Source organism: Chiloscyllium plagiosum, unplaced genomic scaffold, assembly GCF_037043375.1.
Source record: "Chiloscyllium plagiosum isolate Xiang-an unplaced genomic scaffold, Cpla_swu_hap1 HiC_scaffold_7, whole genome shotgun sequence".
Lineage (NCBI taxonomy): Eukaryota > Metazoa > Chordata > Chondrichthyes > Orectolobiformes > Hemiscylliidae > Chiloscyllium > Chiloscyllium plagiosum.
Genome location: NW_028270145.1, coordinates 66458366 through 66480590, shown reverse-complemented (window position 1 = coordinate 66480590; position 22225 = coordinate 66458366). Strand labels below are relative to the sequence as shown.

General features: G+C 40.7%; 1 protein-coding gene across 3 annotated transcripts in view; it reads right to left on the bottom strand.

Annotated features, from left to right (window-relative positions):
• The window catches only part of LOC122551630 (sodium-driven chloride bicarbonate exchanger-like), a 285117-nt gene that overhangs the window by 154461 nt on the left and 108431 nt on the right, over positions 1-22225 (bottom strand). For 2 of the 3 annotated variants that reach the window (XM_043693862.2, XM_043693863.2), the window contains exons 7-8: positions 11753-11803; positions 11228-11316 (exon numbers count right to left, since the gene is read on the bottom strand). In XM_043693862.2, the coding sequence (XP_043549797.2) occupies positions 11228-11316; positions 11753-11803 (140 nt within the window). The remainder of the gene's footprint in view (positions 1-11227; positions 11317-11752; positions 11804-22225) is intronic. The other variant, XM_043693861.2, reaches the window with a different exon arrangement.

Sequence of the window (22225 nt, the reverse complement as noted above, 5' to 3'; positions counted from 1 at the left end):
AAAGGGGTGATTAAGTTTTTTGATGCGGATAGTGCAGTTTTTGCAGTTTATATGGATTTCAGTAAGGCCTTCAACAAAGCCCCACATGGGAGACTGATAAGATGATAAAAGGCACTTGGGATGCAGGGCAACTTGGCAAGTTGGACCCAAAACTGGCTTAGACGCAGGTGATTGAGGGCATTGTTGTTTGTGTGATTGGAACCCTGTGTTCAGTGGCGAATCACAGGGATCAGTGTTGAGTCTCTTATTGTTTTTGATAAATATAACTGATATAGATGAGAACATAGAAGTTTATGATAAGTTTTCAGATGAGACAAAGAGGGGCTAGGTGGTTGACAGCAAGGAAGAAGGTCTTACATTATAGGAGGATATAAAAAGGATTGTAATTTGTTAAGTGGGTTCAAGAAAATTTTCTGATTCAATTTGTGGATGTACCTACTATGAGAAGGTGCAAAACTTGAGCTACTTTTAGGAAATAAGGCAGGGCAAGTGACAGAGATGTCAGTGGGGGAGTACTTTGGGGCCAGCGACCAGAATTCTATTAGTTTTAAATAGTGACGGAAAAAAAATAGACCAGATCTAAAAGTTGAAGTTCTAAATAGGAAAAAGGCTAATTTTGACGGTGTTAGGCAAGAATTTTCAAAAGTTGATTGAGCGCAGATGTTCGCAGGTAAAGGGGCAGCTGGAACATGGGAAACCTTCAGAAATGAGATAACGAGAGTCCAGAGAAGGTATATTCCTGTCAGGGTGAAAGGAAAGGCTGGTAGGTATAGGGAATGCTGGATGACTTGAGAAATTGAGGTTTTGGTTAAGAAAAAGAAGGAAGCATATGTCAGGTATAGACAGGATAGATCGAGTGAATCCTTAGAAGAGTATAAAGGCAGTAGGAGTATACTTAAGATACTGAACGAGTATTTGCATCAGTATTTACTGTGGAAAAGGACATGGAAGATATAGAATAGAGGGAAATAGATGGCAACATCTTGAAAAATGTCCATATTACAGTGGAGGTGGTGCTGGATGTCTTGAAACGCATAAAAGTGCATAAATCCCAAGGACCTGATCAGGTGTACCCAAGAACTATGTGAGATGCTAGGGAAGTGATCGCTGGGCCTCTTATTGAGATATTTGAATCATCGATAGTCACAGGTGAGGTGCCAGAAGACTGGAGGTTGGCTAACGTGGTGCAACTATTTAAGAAATGAGGTAAGGTCAAGCCAGGGAACTATAGACTGGTGAACCTGACATCGGTGGTGGGCAAGTTGTTGGAGGGAATCCTGAGGAACAGGATGCACATGTATTTGGAAAGGCAAGAAGTGATTAGGGATAGTCAACGTGGCTTTGTGCATGGGAATTTATGTCTCACAAACTTTTTTGAAGTAACAAAGAGGATTGATGAGGGCAGAGCAGTAGATGTGATCTATATGGACTTCAGTAAGGCGTTCAACAAGGTTCCCCATGGGAGACTGGTTAGCAAGGTTAGATCTCATGGAATATAGGGAGAACTAGCCGTTTGGATACAGAACGGGCTCAAAAGGTAGAAGACAGAGGGTGATGGTGGAGGGCTGTTTTTCAGATTGGAGGCCAGTGACCAGCGGATTGCCACAAGGATTGGTGCTGGTCCACTACTTTTCATCATCTATATGAATGATTTGGATGTGAGCATAAGAGGTAGAGTTAGTAAGTTTACAGATGATACCAAAATTCAAGGTGTAGTGGACAGCAAAGAAGGTTACCTCAGATTACAACAGGATTGTGATCAGATGGGCCAATGGGCTGAGAAGTGGCAGATGGAGTTTAATTTGGATAAATGTGAGGTGCTGCATTTTGGGAAAGCAAATCTTAGCAGGACTTATACACTTAATGGTAAGGTCCTCGGGAGTGTTGCTGAACAAAGAGACCTTGGAGTGTAGGCTCATAGCTCCTTGAAAGTGGACTCACAGGTAGATAGGATCATGAAGAAGGTGTTTAGTATGCTTTCCTTTATTGGTCAGAGTATTGAGTACAGGAGTTGTGAGGTCATGTTGAGTCTATACAGGACATTGGTTAGGCCACTGCTGAAAGATGTTGTGAAACTTGAAAGGGTTCAGAAAAGATTTACAAGGATATTGCCAGGGTTGGAAGATTTTAGCTGTAGAGAGAGATTGAATAGGTTAGGGCTGTTTTCCCTGGAGTGTCGAAGGCTGAGGGGTGACCATATAGAGGTTTATAAAATCATGAGGGGCATGGATAGTATAAACAGATAGTCTTTTCTCTGGAGTGAGTGAGTCCGGAAATAGAGGGAATAGTTTTAGGGTAAGAGAGGAAAGATATATAAAAGACCTAAGGGGCAACCTTTTCTTGTAGAGGGTGGTACATATATGGAATGAGCTGCCAGAGGAAGTGGTGGAGGCTAGTACAATTGCAACATTTAAAAGGAATCTGGATGGATGTATGAATAGGAAGGATTTAAAGAGATATGGGCCAAGTGCTGGCAGATAGGATTAGATAGGATTGGGAAAGCTGGTCGACATGGACGAGTTGGACCGAAGGGTCTGTTACCATGCTGTACTCCTCTACAACTCTATGACTCTATGGTCAGGTAGGCAGATGAATGGCAGATGGAATTTAACCCTAATATGTGTGAGGTGGTGCACTTGGAAGAAGTAACAAGACCAGAGAGCACTCAATGAATGACAGGACATGAGGAAGCTCAGAGGAGCAGAAGGATCTCAGTGCACTTGTCCACAGATCCCAGAGGCTGGGACAGCAGGTTAATAGAGTAGTTAAGGTGGTATACAGGACACTTGTCTCATTTAAGACAAAGATTATAGAGAGTATAGTTTAAGAGAAGGGATGTTATGTTGGAGTTTTAGGACTTTGATTAGGCCACAACTGGAGTGCTGTTTGCAGTGCTGGTCACCGTATTATAAGTAGAATCTGATTGGACTGGAGTGAGTGTAGCAGAGATTCACCTGGATATATGATGCCTGGGTTGGAGCACCTTAGCTATGAACAGCAGCTGAATAAGCTCAAGATGTTTTCTTTGGAGCAAAGAAGGTTAGGGGGAGAACCTGCTAAAGATGTATAAGATTATGAGAGTCATGGATCGGGAGAATAGAAAGCACCTGTTCCTCTTCATTGAAAGGTGAATAACAAAGTGGCATAATTTTAAGATGAAAGGCAGGAGGTTTAAAGAGGAGTGATGAAAGTTTTTTTCCACTCAGAGTGTTGTTGGGGGGGGAGCTGCACTGTTTGTGAGTGCAGTTTAGGTGGGAAACTTCACAACCTTTACAAAGATGAGCTCTCGAAGTGTCATAACATTCAATGCAGTGGCTTAGTGCTGCAAAGTAAGATTAGTATAGTTTTAGTGCATTTTTGGCAGAACAGACTCGGTGGGTGAAAGGCCCTCTTCTGTACTGTATAATCTATAAAAATTGCCTTTGATCCACATTTGCACCCTAAACAGATTCATGTTATATGCATTGCAAATGGACAATGAAATGATTGCAAAGAAATCTAGCTGAGGTTTCAAACACCTGATTCCTGTATTGGACCCTTCAAATCTCGAACATCTAGAAGACATGAATTCTGTGCTTTCACCCATTGAACTGACACTGACTCTGCCACCAAGGGTGGTGTCCCAGTCACTTTCCAGTTGTGTGTCACATCTAGACTACTGCAAGCAGTGGCAGGGAACATAGCTCATAGTGGACAGTGCTAGAACTAGGCACTGCTTAGTCGCCAGGAACTCCTCCAGAACTGTTATGTCCCTTTTTTATCTCATTCTATCCAAGTAGACCATTTCCCCTATCCTCCCCAATGTGGAGGCATACCATAATGAATTTGCACCCTCATCAATGGGCTGGACCCATGACCACTCATTTTGCAACTCCCTTCTTATTGTATTCAATTCGCCTGACCGCTTATGATCTCTCTATGGGACTAATCATTGCCGACTCCTTGGATTATAGTCAGATATGTTCATTAACCATGTCCAACCCAAATAGGCAACTTACTACAGCCAAGCTCTTAGACAGTGTACAGTCTGTGGTGTGACTGACAATACTGGAAACTCCTGGCTGACAGGAGGACTCTACTCCACTCCCCCCTGGTTGGACTGAGGACCAACCCCACCAACCTTTCAACAGAACAACTTGCTTGAATAAACATGTGGAATATGTGTCATGCAGGTGTGGCACATCTTGTAAGTGTTAGCTTGACATCTGCGTTCCATGCTGCAAGCTGAGTCCCACACCTGAAACACCCTGAAATAATCCTTCTGATAAGCATGACAGCAGCCTGCCTGTCTGCCGTGCTGGTGAACATGTCAACACTGCAACACAGATAACCTTTAGGTGCTGGCTGAAGCATCAATGCACAAACAGGCATGGCACAGCATGGCAAGGCATCTCAAGGCAAGGCATGGATACTATAAGCATGCAGATAGGCACTAAGTGAACAAATGCCAAGAGAGCAAGCAAGACACCCCGAGATGCAGTCTAGTCCAATTTGCCAGCCAGGTCCCAATCAAAATGTCCTTGCAGCAGCCTTTCAATGCTAATTGCTAATGCAGCTTTGTAGTTCTTAACAACTCTAAACATGGATCAGAAAGGTAATATGAAAGTTGTGAGAGGTTGGGAAATATCAGATCCCAATATCCATGGACAAGGGGTATGCACGGTAGGTGCCCATGAATTGTGCCATGAGATGCTGCTTAATGCTGAACAACATGGAGGCTCTCACAGCCACCAGCAAGCTGAAGTTACATACCACTGTGATGTCCAGGTTGAGAATTCTTGGTGTGTAGTTTCTTCAGTGTGTTTGCTGAGGTAGGAAGCTTCATATTAATGAGGCTAAACTGCAGTTAATAAGGCATTTGACAAGCAATAATCCCTCCTAATAGACAACACGCTGCTGCCTAGTCAGAAGCAGACTTTGACATGCAGCAGATACATTAAAGATACAATGAGTTGTTCCTGATCTTGCCAGAGTTATCGGGCGATTCTGCCCCAAACCTCCCCATAGTCCATGTCCCATCATTCAGGCCCCATAAAATCCTGCCCTACTTCAACATTCCTTCATTGTCTCTGGGTTAAAGTTCTGACTCTGTCTTCCCAAGCTGGAAGATATCCAATGGCCTACAGCAGTTCAAAAAGGCAGCTCATTGCCATCTTCTCAAGGACATTAAGGATGGGCAACAGGTGCTACTTTTGTCAATGATGCTCACCTCACATGAAAAAAATCAAATATAAAATGAGGAAAAGATATCCCATGTGGTTTACAACTTGCTGCTTACTGCAGTTTGGATTCTAATGTATAGTACTGAAACAATCCACTTAGTATTTATAATATAGTTTATCCTCAAACTAGGCCATGCATAAGCTGAAATACAGTGAACAGAATTTGTCCTGTGAGCTAAAGCATGAACAAACATAAATGGGATTAAAACCAGTCGGTTTTAAAGCTGCTTAATTTGATTTAATTTGAAAGTTGCATTTGCTAATGGAACATGATATTTCAAACACCATTTCTTCAACTAAATTCATATCTGCCAAGGATCACAAAACAAATGCTTCTTCAAATAAATTACTTTTCATGAAAAGCGCATCTATATTTGTGGTGATGTGACTATTCACCATTGTGTAAACTAAAGCAATTTCCTGGTTCAGTGAAAGCATCCAAAGCCTCTAAAAGAGATAACAAAGTTTCCTGTTCGTATTATGGACAATGCAATTCCTAATACATTCATGTTCCAACAAGCAAGAATAAACATATATTTAATGATGCAGAATACATCCACAATGAAGCTTTGATCAGAAACTCAGCCTTATGCACTTAAAACTGCACAAGCCATATTGAGGTGAATGCCTGGAATTTACAAAGATGGAAGGGCTCCTTATCTTAACGAAATTGGCACTGGACTCCTGATGCTGGAATTTCTATACTTAAACTATTAGTAACATTTACACTTGGTGGCAGGAAAAGGAGGCAGGTTGTATTTCACATACTGTGGTCCATAAAAGCCTAATGTCTATTGTCATAGGAGAAGTAATAATTAACTGCTTTCATAACCTACCATTTTTGTACTGGGAGTCACCTGTAAGCTTAGTTTGACAGTTACAAGCAGTTGTAAATGGATTAGAATTTTTTTGATATCAGATTACAAACACAACCATTTGCCTTTATCTAAGGAATTTAGTTCTTGAAGGGACTAAAATGTGTTGAATGGGTGTCTACAAATGAATGATTTTCTAATATAATGAAGTCTTTTATAGGTATTTAGAAATTTGTTTCATCTCAATATGGTTCCTTTTGGCTGGTGAGTTGACATGGAGAATATAAGGGCAAAGGACTGTGGGGTGAGGGGTTGACATAAGGTGGCACTAAGAGATACTGATTGGCATGAAGGATACAAGCCAGTGGGGCTAAATAACATGGTACAGATTGAGATGTAGGGCATGAGGTACCATGGTGGACAAGGTTGGCATGGAGGGTAAGGTGGGCCATGTTAGGTGGATGGAGAGCATAAGATTGCATGAGATACCATGAATAGGAACCCCAGTTGCCTGACTTCTTCCTGCAACCTTGGTCTCCTTACTAATCAAGAACCTATCTATCTCTGGTCTTATTTACAGTCAATGATTACCATAGCCTTGTGCAGCAATGAGTTCCACAGATTCATCACTCTCTGGCTGAGGAAATTCTTCCTCATCTCATTTCAAAAAGGTCTTTTTTTTTCATTCCAAGGCTGTGTCCTTGGGTCCTAGTCTCTCCTACTCGTGGAAACATCTTTCCTAAGTCAACTTTATCTAAGCCTCTCAGTATTCTGTAAGTTTCAATTAGATACCCCCTCATCCTTTTAAACTCCAGTGAGTACAGACCCAGAGTCCTCAAAATGCTTGTCACATGACAAGCCCTTCATCATTCTTTTAAACCTCCTCCATATCCCCTCGAACACCAGCACATGATTCCTTACATACGGGGCAAAAAACTGCTCACAATATTCCAAATGCAGTCTGATCAGAACCTTATACAGCATCAGCAGTACACTTCTGCTCTTGTACTCCAGAACTCTTAAAATGCATGCTAAGATTGCACTTGTCTTCCTAACTGCCAACTGAACTTGCATGTTAACCTGAAGATAATCCTGAACTAGAACTCCCAAGTCCCTTTCTGCTTCAGATTTCTCAGGCCTTTCCCAATTAAGAAAGTACATAACTTCACACTTTCCCACATTATATTCTATCTGCCACATCTTTGCCAACTCTCATAGCCCCTCCAAATCCTTCTGCAGCCTACCCGCTTCCTCAACACTACCTGTCCTTCCACCTACCTTCGTGTCATCTGCAAACTTAGCAACAACGCCCTCAGTCCCTTTGTTCAGATCGTTAATGTATAACATGAATAGTTGTGGTCCCAACATAGACCCCTGTGAAACTCCACTAGTCACTGGCTGCCATCCTCAAAAAGACATCTTTGTCTCTGCTCTCTGCCTTTGCTAGTCAGCCAATCCATTATGGATGCTAGTACCTTGCCTCTAACACCATAGGCTCTAATCTTATTTAGCAGCCTCCTGTGTGGCACTTTGTTAAACATCTTCTGGAAATCCAAACAGATCACATCCACTGACTGTCCTTTGCCTACCTTGTTCACTACATCCTCAAATAATTCTAACACATTTATCAAGCATGATGGCCCCTTGACGAAGCCGTGCTGACTCTACCCTATTCTACCATGCACTTCCAAGTACTTGCAATCTCATCCTTAATAATGATGTGGAGGTGCGGTGTTGGACTGGGGTGGACAAAGTTAAAAATCATACTACACCAGGTTATAGTCCAACAGGTTTATTTGAAAGTACTAGCTTTCAAAGCGCTGATTCTTCATCAGGTGGCTGATGAAGAAGCAATGCTTTGAAAGCTAGCACCTCCAAATAAACCTGTTGGACTATAACCTGGTGTTGTGTGACTTTTAACTTTATCCTTAATAATAGACTCTAAAATCTAACCAGTGTTTTAAGTCAGGTGCACTGGCCTATAGATTCTTATCTTCTGCCTCCCTCTCCTCTTAAACAGGAGTATTTTCCCTGTCCTCTGGGACCCTCCCTGACTCGAATGAATTACTGAAAGATCACCCACACCATTACCTCTACAATCTCCTTAGCTACCTCCTTCAGAAGTCCAGGGTTGGTCCATCTGCTCCGGGTGACTTATCCATCTTCAGATCTTTCAACTTCCCCAGCACCTTCTACTCAGTGATAGCCACTACACTCACCTCTTCCTCAGACTCTCTTGAAGTTCTGCTATGCTGAAGGGTCACTGGACTCGAAACTTTATCTCAGGTTTCTCTCCATGGATGCTGCCAAATCTGTTGAATTTTTCCACAATTTCTGTTTTTGCTTATGATTTTCAGCATTCGCAGTTCTTTGTTTTTTTCCCTACGACCTCATTTACCTTGTTTCGTAGAATTGTTTTCAAGTACAACATGCTCAGTCCTGCATTGACTACCTCTCTCTCATTGTTGTCCCCTCATCCCCTCATAGTTAAATTTGAGTCTTGCTCTGTCCTATTACATGATTTGATTTGATTTATTATTATCACACATACCAAAATACAGTGAAAAGTATTGTTTTGCATGTTGTCCAGGCAAATCATACCTTACCTAAGTACTTCAGGGTAATAGAACGGAATGCAGAATATAGTATTGCAGTTACATAGAAGGTAAAGAGAAACTTCAACTCTAGTATATGAGAAGTCTGCTCATAAGGCTGATAACGGCAGGGAAGAAGTTGTTCTTGAATCTATTGGTACGTGTTTTCAAACTTTTGTATCTTCTGCCCAGTGGAAGAGAGTATAACTAGGATGGGATGAGTCTTTGATTATACTGATTATTTTCCCAAGGCTGCGCAAAGTATAGTCAAAGTCAATGGGTGAAAGGCTGGTTTGTGTATTGGACTGTGTTCACAATTCTCAATAATGTCTATAATAGGTGAAATGTCATGTGTTAAGGAAATCTGGGAGACTGGAGTTGATATCGACCATTACTAACCCAGAGCCACCAAACGGTAGTCATTTAAGGTAAGGTGCCTGATTTTACTCTGGCAACAGGATGACCGTGTTCTTCTTGAAGCAGGTGGAAACCTCACATTGGAGTAAAGAGAGGTTAAAACATCTATAAATACTCCCACCAGCTTGTCCATGCAGGATCTGAATGCACAGCCGGGAACTCCATCCAGGCCAGTGGCTTTTTGTGGGTTCACTCTAAAGAAGGCCAAGCTGATGTCTGTGACAGTGACTATGGGTTCAGTAGCACCCAAAGATGTTGGGACTGGTGACAGCATTTCACTGACTTTCTGTTCAAAATTAGCATAGAATGCATTGAGCTCATTAGGGAGGGATGCATTTTTCGTCAGCTGTTCTACTTGATTTTGCTCTGTAGCCGGTTATATTGTGTTGGCCTTGCTACAATCATTATGTGTTTATATGGTTAGCCTGGGACTCTTGGCATCACTGATGTCTTTTCAAAGATTGTACCTAGATTTCCTGTATAGGTCAGGGTTACCCAATTTGAAGCTCTCAAACCTGCACTTCAGTAGGAAGTGGATCTCCCAGTTCATCCATGACTTCCAATTGAGGAACACTTGGATTAACTTCTTTGGCATGCAGTCCTCTGCACACTTACTGATGAAGTCTATGACTGTATTTGCATACTCATTTTGGTTGGCCACTGTTCTCAAATATGGACCAGTCCATCGACTTCAAGCAATCATGTAGGTGCTCATCCGTTACCTCAGATCAGCATTGTACGACTTTCTGTACTGGATCCTCTTGCTTCAGTTTCACTTGTGAGTCAGGAAAAGGGGTTCAGCCTTATGATCTAATTTACTAAAATGCAGGCAGAATATAGGTGCAGTCAGCATCTTTGATGGTTGTACAGCAATGGTCAAGGCTGTTTGGGCCTCTGGTAGGACAGGAAATGCGTTGATGGTATCTTGGTAGCACACCTTAGAAGTTGGTCTGGTTGAAGTCACCAGCTATGATGAACAAGTCTTCGGGATATTCCATCTCAAGGCTATTTGTGACAGTGAGGATTCTGGAAACTATAGTAACCTCTGGCGAGCCCTCTCATCCTTTGATTCTTTCCATAATTTTCTATGGAACTGAACCCACCACTCCCCCACTATTTATTTTATCGTCCTATCCCTGCCCTAATCACAAGAACTCTGGTACCACCATGACTCAGGTGGAGCCTGTCCTATCAGAACGGCTCTCCTGCCCCAATGTCTGATGAATTCAAACCCATTTCTCCCACACCAATCTTTGAGACACACGTTTGTCTCTTTTTAATTTTGTTGCCACTGTGCCAATTTGTTTGTTTCAGGTGATAATCTGCAGATTATTACTTTTTTGGCTCTGCTTTAAAATTTAGCCCCTAGCTGCTCATATTCCCACAGCAGAACCTCTTTCCTCTTTCTACCTATATCTTGGTACCTACATGGACCACAACAACTGGATTTTTCTCCTCCCATCCCAAGTTATCTCACCGGGTTCACAGCCCTGGTGAGATATCCTGAACCCGCTCACTAGGCAGGCAACACAATCTTCAGGAATCTTAATCCTGGCCATAGACAACAGTGTCTATTTTCCTGTCTATAGTATCCCTAATTACAACTACACCTCTCTTTTCTATCCCTCTTAAATGGCTCCCTGTACCATGATACTATGGTCAGTTTGCTCATCATCCCTACAGCCCCCACTCTCATTCACACTGGGAGCAAGAATCTCACTAGTCAGTTTTTTAATTCAAATTTTATCAAAGCAAATACTTTTTAACATTTGCTTGTTAATGCCTGAATTCATAAGAAAACGTATGCAATTTGCCAAGCCTTCTCAATGCAGAGCAACTATTGGAAGCTCACAAGTTTGATTTGTTTGCATGACCCATTTTGTGAACAGGGCCCTGATTCAATTACATTGAACCCTATATCAGCTTAAAATGTCATGAAAACCATAAATCCAGATAGTTTTGAGAAAACTCCCATTTAAAAATTATGTGTTGTTTTGAACTTGTTTGGCTATTCCGCCCAAAACTGCACTTATTTAATGAAGGAAACACACAGACAATTCGCCTCAATATTTCATAAAATGTATCTTAATCTTTTTAAGTCATGACAAAACAATGTTTTTTTTTGCTTTTGTTTTGGTTTGCTTGAATATGTTAAAATTCTGCAGAAGAAGTAACTCACCTTGCTAAAGTCCACAGTACTGTTCTCTCGGCTGACGTCAATTTTGCCTTCCAAATTAGCAGGTGCAGACTGTGGTGAGATCATGTGACCTGATTCAAAGAAAAATGTTGATAGTCCTCCAAGGTACCAGATTATTTACAATTGCTTTTGTAAAAGAGTACGAGAAACAAGTAATCAGAGCTAAATAATACATTGGAAAATGTCTAAGCAGAAACTTACAATACAGATTTGCAGTAGATTAAGCCAATTAATCACTATAGTATTTTTATATAACACATCACAAGAAACACATTAAATACATCAAGAAATAATGTAATTATCAGACATGGTTTTCATGTTTTGCACTGGACCATTTGTATAAACAAATTTTATGCACAAACACTGATAGCCTAAAATGGCTTTTTACAATTGAGCCTTGATTGGTACTCAAATAGAGCCCCAATGGTAGCCAATATTGTTCATTATGAGAACGAATGTACTGAAAACACTTGACTGCTTAAGTGATGGGAGCAAACAGTGAATCACCTGAAGCTCTTTGAGGAGAGGTTTCAACATGTCTCGAGGTCTTCCCACCAGCTTTCAATGAGTCAAAAAGAAAGGAGTAAGAGAAGCAGAAAGAGTTGAGCCTGTTAGAGATAGGTACAAATGTGGAAACAAGACACAGAAAACAGATGAGGACTAATGAAGATATGAACTAACAATGATAGATGTAAGACAAATTCATAGAAAAATGTATAAGTGCAATCAAAGTTATGAAACTAGAAAACACAAAAGAGAAACAAAACTGTATTATTTGAAGGAAATCTACTAGTTGTATCATTAGAAAATAGGTATATAAAATTTCAACTAATGTTTTTCTTCCAAGTAAATAAGGTATCAAAATTGTATTTTTGATTGTTGTGTACTCTTGGGTGTTAAAGTTGATATTTAATATTTTAAGTGATCTTTAATACTTCAAGCTAACTAAAATTAGGCATTTTCAAAACATACAAAAAAAATTTTAGTCAACTAATTTCAGATATTCATGAAAGGAAAATAAGAATTCCATACTTAGGATATCTAAAATATATACAATATAAAGTTACTGAAAAATTTGCACTGCAGATGAATGGTAAATCTAAATTAAATAATAAGTCTAAAGCACAGCTACTCAGAGCTATAGAGATTTACAGTGCAACAAAAGGCTCTTTGACTCAAGAAGTCTGTGTCGGTCAGAAACAACCATCTTAATTATTCTAAATCCATTTTCCAGCACTTGGCCCATCACCTTGTATGTCTTGGCATCAAGTGTACACATACGTACCTTTTAAATGTTAAGAGGGTTTCTGCCTCCACTACCCTTACAGGCAATGAGTTCCAGACTTCCATCACCCTCTGAGTGAAAAGGGTTTCCTTATATCTCTGCTAAACCTTCCACTCTTTATCTTGAAATCCAAGTCATTGATCTCTCCACTAAGGGGAAAGATTTGTTCCTGTCTAATCTGTTTCTGCCTCTCAATTTATAAATCTCCATCATGTACCCTCCCCATCCCCCCTCAGTCTCCTCCACTCCTGGGAAAATAACACCAGGCCATCTAATCTCTCACCATAACTAAAACAACATTCTGGTAAATCTCCTCTGCCCCCTCTCCAGTACTATCACATCCCTCACGTAATGTGGATTCCAATCTGCACACAATACTCTAACTCCGGCCTAATAAATGTTTTAAACAGTTCTAGCACTGCCTTCCTGCTCTTTAACTCTATGCCTCAGCTTCTATCACTGATAACATGAAAATCTGACCCATTAGTCTGTTTCTCTCTTTAAAGATACTGCCAAATCTGCAATGTATTTCCAGAATTTTCTGATTTAAAAATTTTACAGACATATTTTCTTTGTTATACTTTGCTTAAATTTCACCAGATTAATCCGAATATGTTGACTCATGATTGAGAGGCATCAACATCTTCCCTTCATTTTTAAAAATCACACAACACTAGGTTATAGTCCAACAGGTTTATTTGAAAGCACTAGCTCCTTCATCAGGTGGTTGTGGAGTATAAGATTGTAAGACACAGAATTTATCGCAAAAGTTTTGGTCATTATTATCTCAAACCTAAAGCATCAGTTTTTAAAATAGAAACTAAAAATTCCAAGTGGTTTGGAAAGCATTCATTTTCTGTTCAACTAAATATTGTTTGCTTCAAGTACAATCTCTGCAAAATTATTTTCTATTTTGTATTTTATGACTTATTAATACATAGAGTTGAATTTTACCAGAATTAGGTGAAGCATCAATGTTCTCGAGTCTGATGGAGGGTTTCTTTCAATGAGGCCTAGCCAATTTCTCATGACACTTTCTGAAACTTTCCTCATCACCTATGGTGCCATGTGAATACTGTTGCCATCATCATATCTTCCCTGTCTCCATTACCAGAAGTATTTGCCACTGTCAAGAATTCCCCAAGCCATATTTAAAATGCAGTTGCACACCAGATGAAGTACAGTCAGTCCAGAGCTATCCTGCACATGTTACATGAATTGTCCCAGACATGATGGACAGAGGGAAATTGGCCTCCCACTTTGCCAATAATGACCTGGAGGTCCTGGTGGACAAGGTTGTGCAGAGGAAGATGGGCCTCTTCCCTCAGGAATGACAAAGGAGACATTATCACCAGAGTTTGCCAGTGTGGTCTGAGGATGCTATGTACATCATTGTTGTTTCTATAGTCTGGAGGAATGCTCAGCAATTCAGGAAGAAAGTCAATAACCTTCTCGACTCCATGAAGGTAAGTGTCACCATCTTCTTTATACAATTTCAAACTCACTCTATTTCTGCTGTTGTACCCACCTGTAACAAAAGGCTCAGAGTTCACTACTCTCACTATCGTGTGCAACATCTTCCATCTGTACAAACACCCCTCCCATTCTACTCACTGTGAAAGGCCTCTGCTCTGCTTACTCACTTACTCAGGTCACCTCACCACTTTTCCCCAATCTGCACCAATATTAACAGCTGTTTTTATAGAGAAATATTATAAAGCTGTCACTTTCTTCTGACTCAACCTCTTCTTTTCTCTCATTCCTGGAGAAATCAAATAAGGCAGAGAGCCAAGCCTGTTGGAGGGTGCCGGGCATTCAACTCTGCACACCATATGAGAAATGGTGATCTGACCATGAAAGGTCTGTAAGGTAAAAAACAATGACTGCAGATGCTGGAAACCAGATTCTGGATTAGTGGTGCTGGAAGTGCACAGCAGTTCAGGCAGCTTCCAAGGAGCAGCGAAATCGACATTTCGGGCAAAAGCTCTTCATCAGGAATAAAGGCAGAGAGCCTGAAGCGTGGAGAGATAAGCTAGAGGGGGGTGGGGGTGGGGAGAAAGTAGCATAGAGTACAATAGGTGAGTGGGGAAGGGCATGAAGGTGATAAGTCAGGGAGGAGAGGGTGGAGTGGATAGGTGGAAAAGGGGATAGGCAGTTCCTAGTCTGATGTTTATATGAATTGTTGCCATCTTTTTTCTATCTGGTGGGTGGGAGAAAGGGCAACAGCATATACTGAAAATGGAGCAAGGCTAATGAATAATGCAATGTTAATATATGTAAATTGGAGCTCATAGAAACTCTTGCCACTGACTACAGAGGTTCTCATCTCACCATTCAACTTTTTGCTTCAAAATTGGACACTTTGCTCTTGATGTCAAGAATCCCATTACTGCCAATCTAACACTATTTTCACAAATTCAGCAGTAAGACTCCACCTAAAGTTTGTGACAGATCTCAAGCACGCCACATTTGTTTCATACTTTAACATGAAAATATTTACACTGTTAATTGTTAGGAGCATGACCTGATAATGATGTGACAAGTTAACAGGGTACTTCAGATTTTCTGGAATTCCATGAATTGCATGAAGCCCACAGAATGAGAAAGGGTTAAATTGGATTTAATCAGATAAGGGAATGGTCTCCTTTTTATCAGAAGGATGTTGTGAAACTTGAAAGGGTTCAGAAAAGATTTACAAGGACATTGCCAGGGTTGGAGGATTTGAGCTATAGGGAGAGGCTTCAATAGGCTGGGCCTGTTTTCCCTGGAGCATCGGAGGCTGAGGGGTGACCTTATAGAGGTTTACAAAATTGTGATGGGCATGGATAGGGTAAATAGACAAAGTCTCTTCCCTGAGGTGGGGAAGTCCAGAACTAGAGAGCATAGGTTTAGGGTGAGAGGGGAAAGATATAAAGGGACCTAAGGGGCAACTTTTTCACACAGAGGGTGGTGCATGTATGGAATGAGCTGCCAGAGGAAGTGGTGGAGGCTGGTACAATTACAGCATTTAAAAGGCATCTGGATGGATATATAAATAAGGGTTTAGAGGGATATGGGCCAAGTACTGGCTTATGGGACTAGATTAGGTTAGGATATTTGGTCGGCATGGATGGGTTGGACCGAAGGGTCTGTTTCTGTGCTGAACATCTCTATGACTCTCTAATGGTACTTGATTAGATCAGAGATAAGTTCAGTGGAAGCCCACAGAACAAGTAGGGGTTAAATTGGACTTAATCAGACAAAACATAGTGGGACTTGATTACTTCAGGGAAGGTGTTCTTATCAGATACTTGCAGATTTTGTATTGCTAAATGGGGATCTGATTATAGAGGGAATGCAGGACCTCCAAAATGATTGAAGCACTTAGGCGAATAGCAAAGGGTAACTGCAGAGATCAGTTTCAAGTGCCATTGCTATAGCAATTGACATTGTTGTAGAAATTAACATTGCTATAGACAGACCAAATATAGTTACATCTAAAACCACTGAAACCACAAGGATATAAGAATAAAGGAGCATCTGCCTTGTAACATCTAAGAACTGGCATATAACATCTAGGCAGCAGCCTTATACCATCTATGGAGCTGTCGTATCTTTGCAGCAGTTGTATCATCAATGAAACTGCCACACTTCTGTAATAAAGCCTTAAAGAAGAGATTGTGTAGTTCCCATACCTGGCCTATTATTGGGAAAACAAGTACCTAACGGACTTGGAGAACAAGGAAACCATACGTCTATCCCCTTACCCAATGATGCTTAATAATAGAGCAAGAAATAGCACAATGGAGAAAGAAATATGGTGGTTGTGAGTCAAATTATACTCAGAAGGAAAAATAAAGAGTGAATAAGTATTAACAGAAATAACAGAGACAGAAGGAAATGTACTGAGGATTGGCAAAAAGTATCTTGCTAATGATACCAACACACCCAAAAAATTATAAAAATGAGACTAGGTATAAAAACTAAAACTTTTAATGCTAAGGCATGTCAGGGACAATTTACAACATGCAACTATGAGATTTTATCGTTACAGCTGTTCCCTATATATGCTAAAGAGATTAAAGGCCAGATTTTTGCCAATCAGAGACCCTCCCCATGAAAATACCAGAAGATGCCCAAAACCTTTGCTCCTGTCCAGGAACCTGACATTTCTCATTTTTGTAAGGGCACCCTATGATTTACACATGTGCAGTTTGCATGGTCAATTCAGTATGGATTTTGGAGTGTTTGGTATGTGGAACTCATAATGTGGAGATTAAAGCAATCAAGAGCACTTTTGTTCTTAGTGCATTCTTTCAGGTAACCAGGGCATGATTTTGGACAGCTGAAGAATGCTTGGAGAGTTGGTCTTAGAACTCCTTGAAGATGGAGATGAGGGTTTTAATTGCTAGGGGTGTCAGTTAGCCTCTGGGGGTGAGGTCAGATATAGAACATAGAACATAGAACATTGAAGAATACAGCGCAGTACAGGCCCTTTGGCCCTCGATGTTGCGCCGATCCAAGCCCACCTAACCTACACTAGCCCACTATCCTCCATATGCCTATCCAATGCCCGCTTAAATGCCCATAAAGAGGGAGAGTCCACCACTGCTACTGGCAGGGCATTCCATGAACTCACGACTCGCTGAGTAAAGAACCTACCCCTAACATCTGTCCTATACCTACCACCCCTTAATTTAAAACTATGCCCCCTCGTAAAAGCTGACTCCATACGTGGAAAAAGGTTCTCACGGTCAATCCTATCTAAACCCCTAATCATCTTGTACACCTCTATCAAGTCACCCCTAAACCTTCTTTTCTCCAATGAAAACAACCCCAAGTGCCTCAGATCTTCCTACCATACCAGGCAACATCCTGGTAAATATCCTTAGAGGGGAGTGACAGGTACCCTTTAAGATTGTTAACTATGGAGATGATTGTGTGCTAAAGATGAATAAACTTCTTGGAGCTGTCCAACTTGTCAATAAGTATCAATACCTGTCAAGAAGCAACAACTTATCAAGAAGTGTCAAGAGCTCATAAGAGCTGCTGTGTCAATCTGCTAAAAAATGTCTCGATGTGTCAAAATGTGTCAAGACATTTCAATCAGATTTAAAGCAGTCAAGACCTGTCAAGTTATTTCATATAAGAATGTTCTTTTTTCTCAAGAGAGTCATTTTCTTTTACCTGTGCACTTGTGAATACTAGTTGGCATTGTAGGTAAAATGGGAAACATAGTCGGTAGAAGTTGGCACTAAGTTGGCATGCAGATAAAAGGGACAATGGATATGGATAGAGGGGAACTGGGTTGCATAGGGGAAATAAAGAGCCATAAGGATGGGTTGAGGACATTAAGTGGCGAGTAGATAGAACAAAGAGTGAGGTATGGGATACAAGGATATGAGACCTGAGAGCTGGAGAAATGTTTTATATTTTATCTTTTCATTTTGACTTTTGAACACTATGTTCAAGCTCCAAAGTAAGCTTTCCATCCATCCATCCAAGAGAACTGACAGCCTCCTCAAGTCTTAGCAAGTCACTCAGCCCAATTCCAAATGTAGCTTTCACACCCAGACCGAAAATGAAAGTGTAGGCCAGCATTTGTAAAGAGCTCCAAATGAAGAGTCATCTGGACACGAAACAGTTCTCTCTCCACTGATGCTGCCTGACATGTTGTGATTTCCAGCATTATTTGTTTTCAGTACAAATTCTGGTATCTGCAGTAATTTGCTCCTCAATTCTTAGTAGCATGCTCCCAGAAAACAAAACTGTCAACAAATTAGTATTCATTCTAAACTGTATTCAAAGAAATCATGACATATTTGAATTGAAGATTTGAAAGATGATTTGCTGATTCATAAGGGGTTGTTGCATGGGTACAGTAAGGAGTTATATACTGGTGCAGTAAGGGAAGTATCACACTGGTTCATTAAGGAATTGTAGACTGGTGCAGTAAGGGAGATATCACAGGTTCAGTAGGGGGGTTCATACAAGTTCAATCATTGGTCCTATGCTAGCTCATTGAGATTCTTTTATACTGGCTCAGTGATACCTTAGATAAGGAGAGTTGGTGTTCTTCTGCATTTGGCAACAGCTCATTTTCAAAACAGAAGAGAGGGATTTATGTGCATCTACTTGGGTGAGGTTTTCGAGAGTGTGACAATCCATGCAAGTTTCCTCACAGCCTACATTTTTTTCACTAAAGAAGAGTGCTACACATTTTCGACAGGAGATTCTGCTCGGAACTCCCTCGAAGATGAAGAGCCACATTTCCAGTCTGACAGTTTTGTCTTAGTGCAGAACTGACAAAGGAAAGCAAACCATGGCCCCTTTTCACAGCAGTCAGCTGCCATTTCTGGGGATGTCATGTCAGGACCTTGGAGGCATAATTGGTGTGGAGTGGTGTACTTGATTGGGTGAATTAATTCCTGATGAAGGGCTTTTGCCTGAAACATCAATTCTCCTGCTCCTCGAATGCTGCCTGGCCTGCTGTCCTCTTCCAGCACTATACTCTCAATTCTGAACTCCAACATCTGCAGTCCTCTTTCTCCAGGGTGAATTAATTACAGAGTCTATTTAATAAGAACTCATAAACTTATTTAATAGTTTACATTTCCTGAATTACTATTTTAACTAATATCATTGGAACCATCCAAAGTCTCTGATTTTTATGGAGACTTTCAGAGGATTCTAAGCATGGAGGAATTGCCCAGAGGAAAACTCAATTTTCTGGGCAATTCCTTTAGAGCCTGCTATGATGTGGATTCTACAGGATCCCCAAGTGCAACTTGTATCTACGCTGACATAATGGCTGTCTAGACAGTGGAAAACCTGATTTATTTACATTAGCACTGTGTCCCTGAAATGGAAGCTGTTCTATTTTCCAGCAACAACATTCCTCTTGCTGAATACAATAAAAAAAACAGAAATTATTTCTTTAATCAAAGCACTGTTTCTAGATTCATGTCAATCTTTTCAGAGGGGGCAAGGGCTTCTAAAAATAGAAAGTACTAAAAGCATTGAACTCCAAGTTTTGCATCTGGATGCTACTCTAATAGGTGGAAATATTAGCTACTCTCCCATAATATTCACGTCTGGGGGAGGGTGGGGTGGCAGACTGATAGTGTCTCTAACTTTGAGCCATGAGGCCCAGGTTCAAGTCCTACATGTGGTGAATAATAACATCTCTGAAGATGCTGACTTGAAAAAAAAAGCACTCACAGACAAAGATTTTTCCAATGGGGTATCACCAGGAATTAAAGGACAGATTCTAATCATTTGATGCTTTGACAGAACAGAAATCTTGCAGAACATGTGGAACTTGGCAATTCCAGTAACACATTTGTCCATGGCTTTTTAACTCAGCAACAGTATTAGTATTTCACTTTGAGTTTTTCTAACTAATTAGCAGGAGTAGGTGTCTTTTTCAGATACTTAGAGGAATCCAGCTAGGATAATAACAACTGGAGAAACTGAAGCAATGGATTCACAACTTGAAAGTCAGCAGCTCAGGGAAGGCAAAATCTTTCTTCACTGTCTCCCTAGAGATGATGTTGTGGGCAGTAAGTGAAGACCCATATAGAGATACTCTTCCTTGCCAATGGGAGGAAGGAAACTGCCACAGTAAACAAGAAGGTGACTGAATATTGTTAAGGAAGTGAACAATAGCAATATTTTGCCACATTCCAGGACACATAAGCAGAAGACATTTAATGGAACAATCAGATCAGGAAATATTTGTTGTGTGGAAACTACTGATATTCGCTGTTATGACCAGAGCTAGGGGAGTGCACTGGAGGAGTCTTCTGCTCATTCCACTAATAATCCATGGAATCATAACAAAAGTTAATTGTTTTACTCAGTTTCTGATATGGCCAATTGTATCCTTTCTCTACTTTAGACTTAGAATAAACAAAACCATCAGCCGTGTTTAATAAAACACAAAATTATTTATCTACATTAATCAAAACTTCATTCAATAAAAATGGAAAATCTAGTTACACAAAGTTTGTAATGTGAAACTAAACATTTACTCCTCTCAACAGCTCAAACAAGTACACACATACACACACATACATGCATGAGGTAAAAGGGAAAAATCATAAATTTCTCTGCAGAGATTCACTCTCAGACAAAAACAATTTTGGCCAATAAGGCTTACTTCTTGAAGACAGAAAGAATAAGATTTGTAACAATTCACTAGTCATTGATGTGATGTTCTGGATCACGAAGACACATGTCACTGAATACATGCAGTTGTTGCTGGGGATCTTTGCAGGTAGTTGTTCAGGAAATGTCAACAAATCCATGAATGGATTTGTAAAATCTTGAAATCTGTGTTTTCGAACTCAAGGCTAGAGTCACTGTGGTACATTGCGATGCCGAGAATTATGTTGCTAGTACATTTAAAAATGTGGTCACACTGCAGATTTAAAGCATGCAGCTAGAGAAGGAAAGGATGACCTCTACAAGTCTAGAATCCCTACCGTCTAGAAGCAGGCCATTTGGCCCATCAAGTCCATACCAACCCTCTGAAGATCATCCCACCCAGATCCCTTCGCTATCTCTGTAACTCTGCATTTCCCATGGCTAATCCACCTACCCACCACGTCCCTGGTCACTATGGGCAATTCAGTATGGCCAGTACACCTAACCTGCAGACATTTGGCCTGTGGGAGAAACCCATGCAGACACAGGGAGAATGTGCAAACTCCAGACAGTCAGTTGCCCAAAGCTGGAATCAAATCCAGGTCACTAGTATTATGAAGCAGCAGTGCTAACCACTGAGCCACTGTGCCACCCATTCCTGCTACAGCAGGAACCCTGAGTCTACCTCACTCATGCACAGACTGTGGACTGAGTTGAGATAGAACACTTTGAAACTTGGGGATTCACAACGTGAGCTGAATGTTTTGCAAGTAAGTAATTTGATACCAATTATGAAACCTGTTTGCAAACCTATTGGTGGATTCCAGCAATACGCAGATGAACTGGAGCTGAAGGGTTGTTTACAAGAGAAGCTGAAAGGTGTATACTAGTGACGAATTATCAGTGACGAGGTTCCTCTGCCTACAACTATGTGATTGCCTGCCAGGTAGTTGAACAGCTTAGAGACAGACGGACAGAAGCTAGTTCAGATGAGAAAAAAAACCAGGAGACCCACAAAAGCCAAAACTGAAGTAAGCCACTTTAAACATGAAAAGAAACAGCTTATCTTTGTTTCACCACATGGTAGAAGTTGTGTCTGAGAATTGCATAAGTCAGAGCGATTTAATAAGTGAACCAGCCACCCTGTGCCTCGTGTGAACCAATGGAAGCAACTGGAAAAAAGGTTGAGGAAAAGCCTTTGATCAGCAAAATCCAACTCAACAGACTTAGTGAACAAGACTGTTTTCAGTGGTCCTGTTTGTCTCTGTTTATGTGCAAGGGAGGGGTCTTTATGGTGTTTAGAGTTTTAATAAGTAAAGTTAATTAATTGAGTTTAATTGTTTACCTGTTGCTAGAATAAAATTAGAAGTCACATGATACCGGGTTATAGTCCAACAGGTTTAGTTGAAATCACAAGCTTTCAAATCACTGCTCCTTCATCAGGCTCCTTCACCTAATAAAGGAGCAGCACTCCAAAAGCTTGTGATTTCAAATAAACCTGTTGGACGATAACCTGGTGTCATATGACTTTTGACTATGTGCATCACATGATAAAACAAAATTATCCA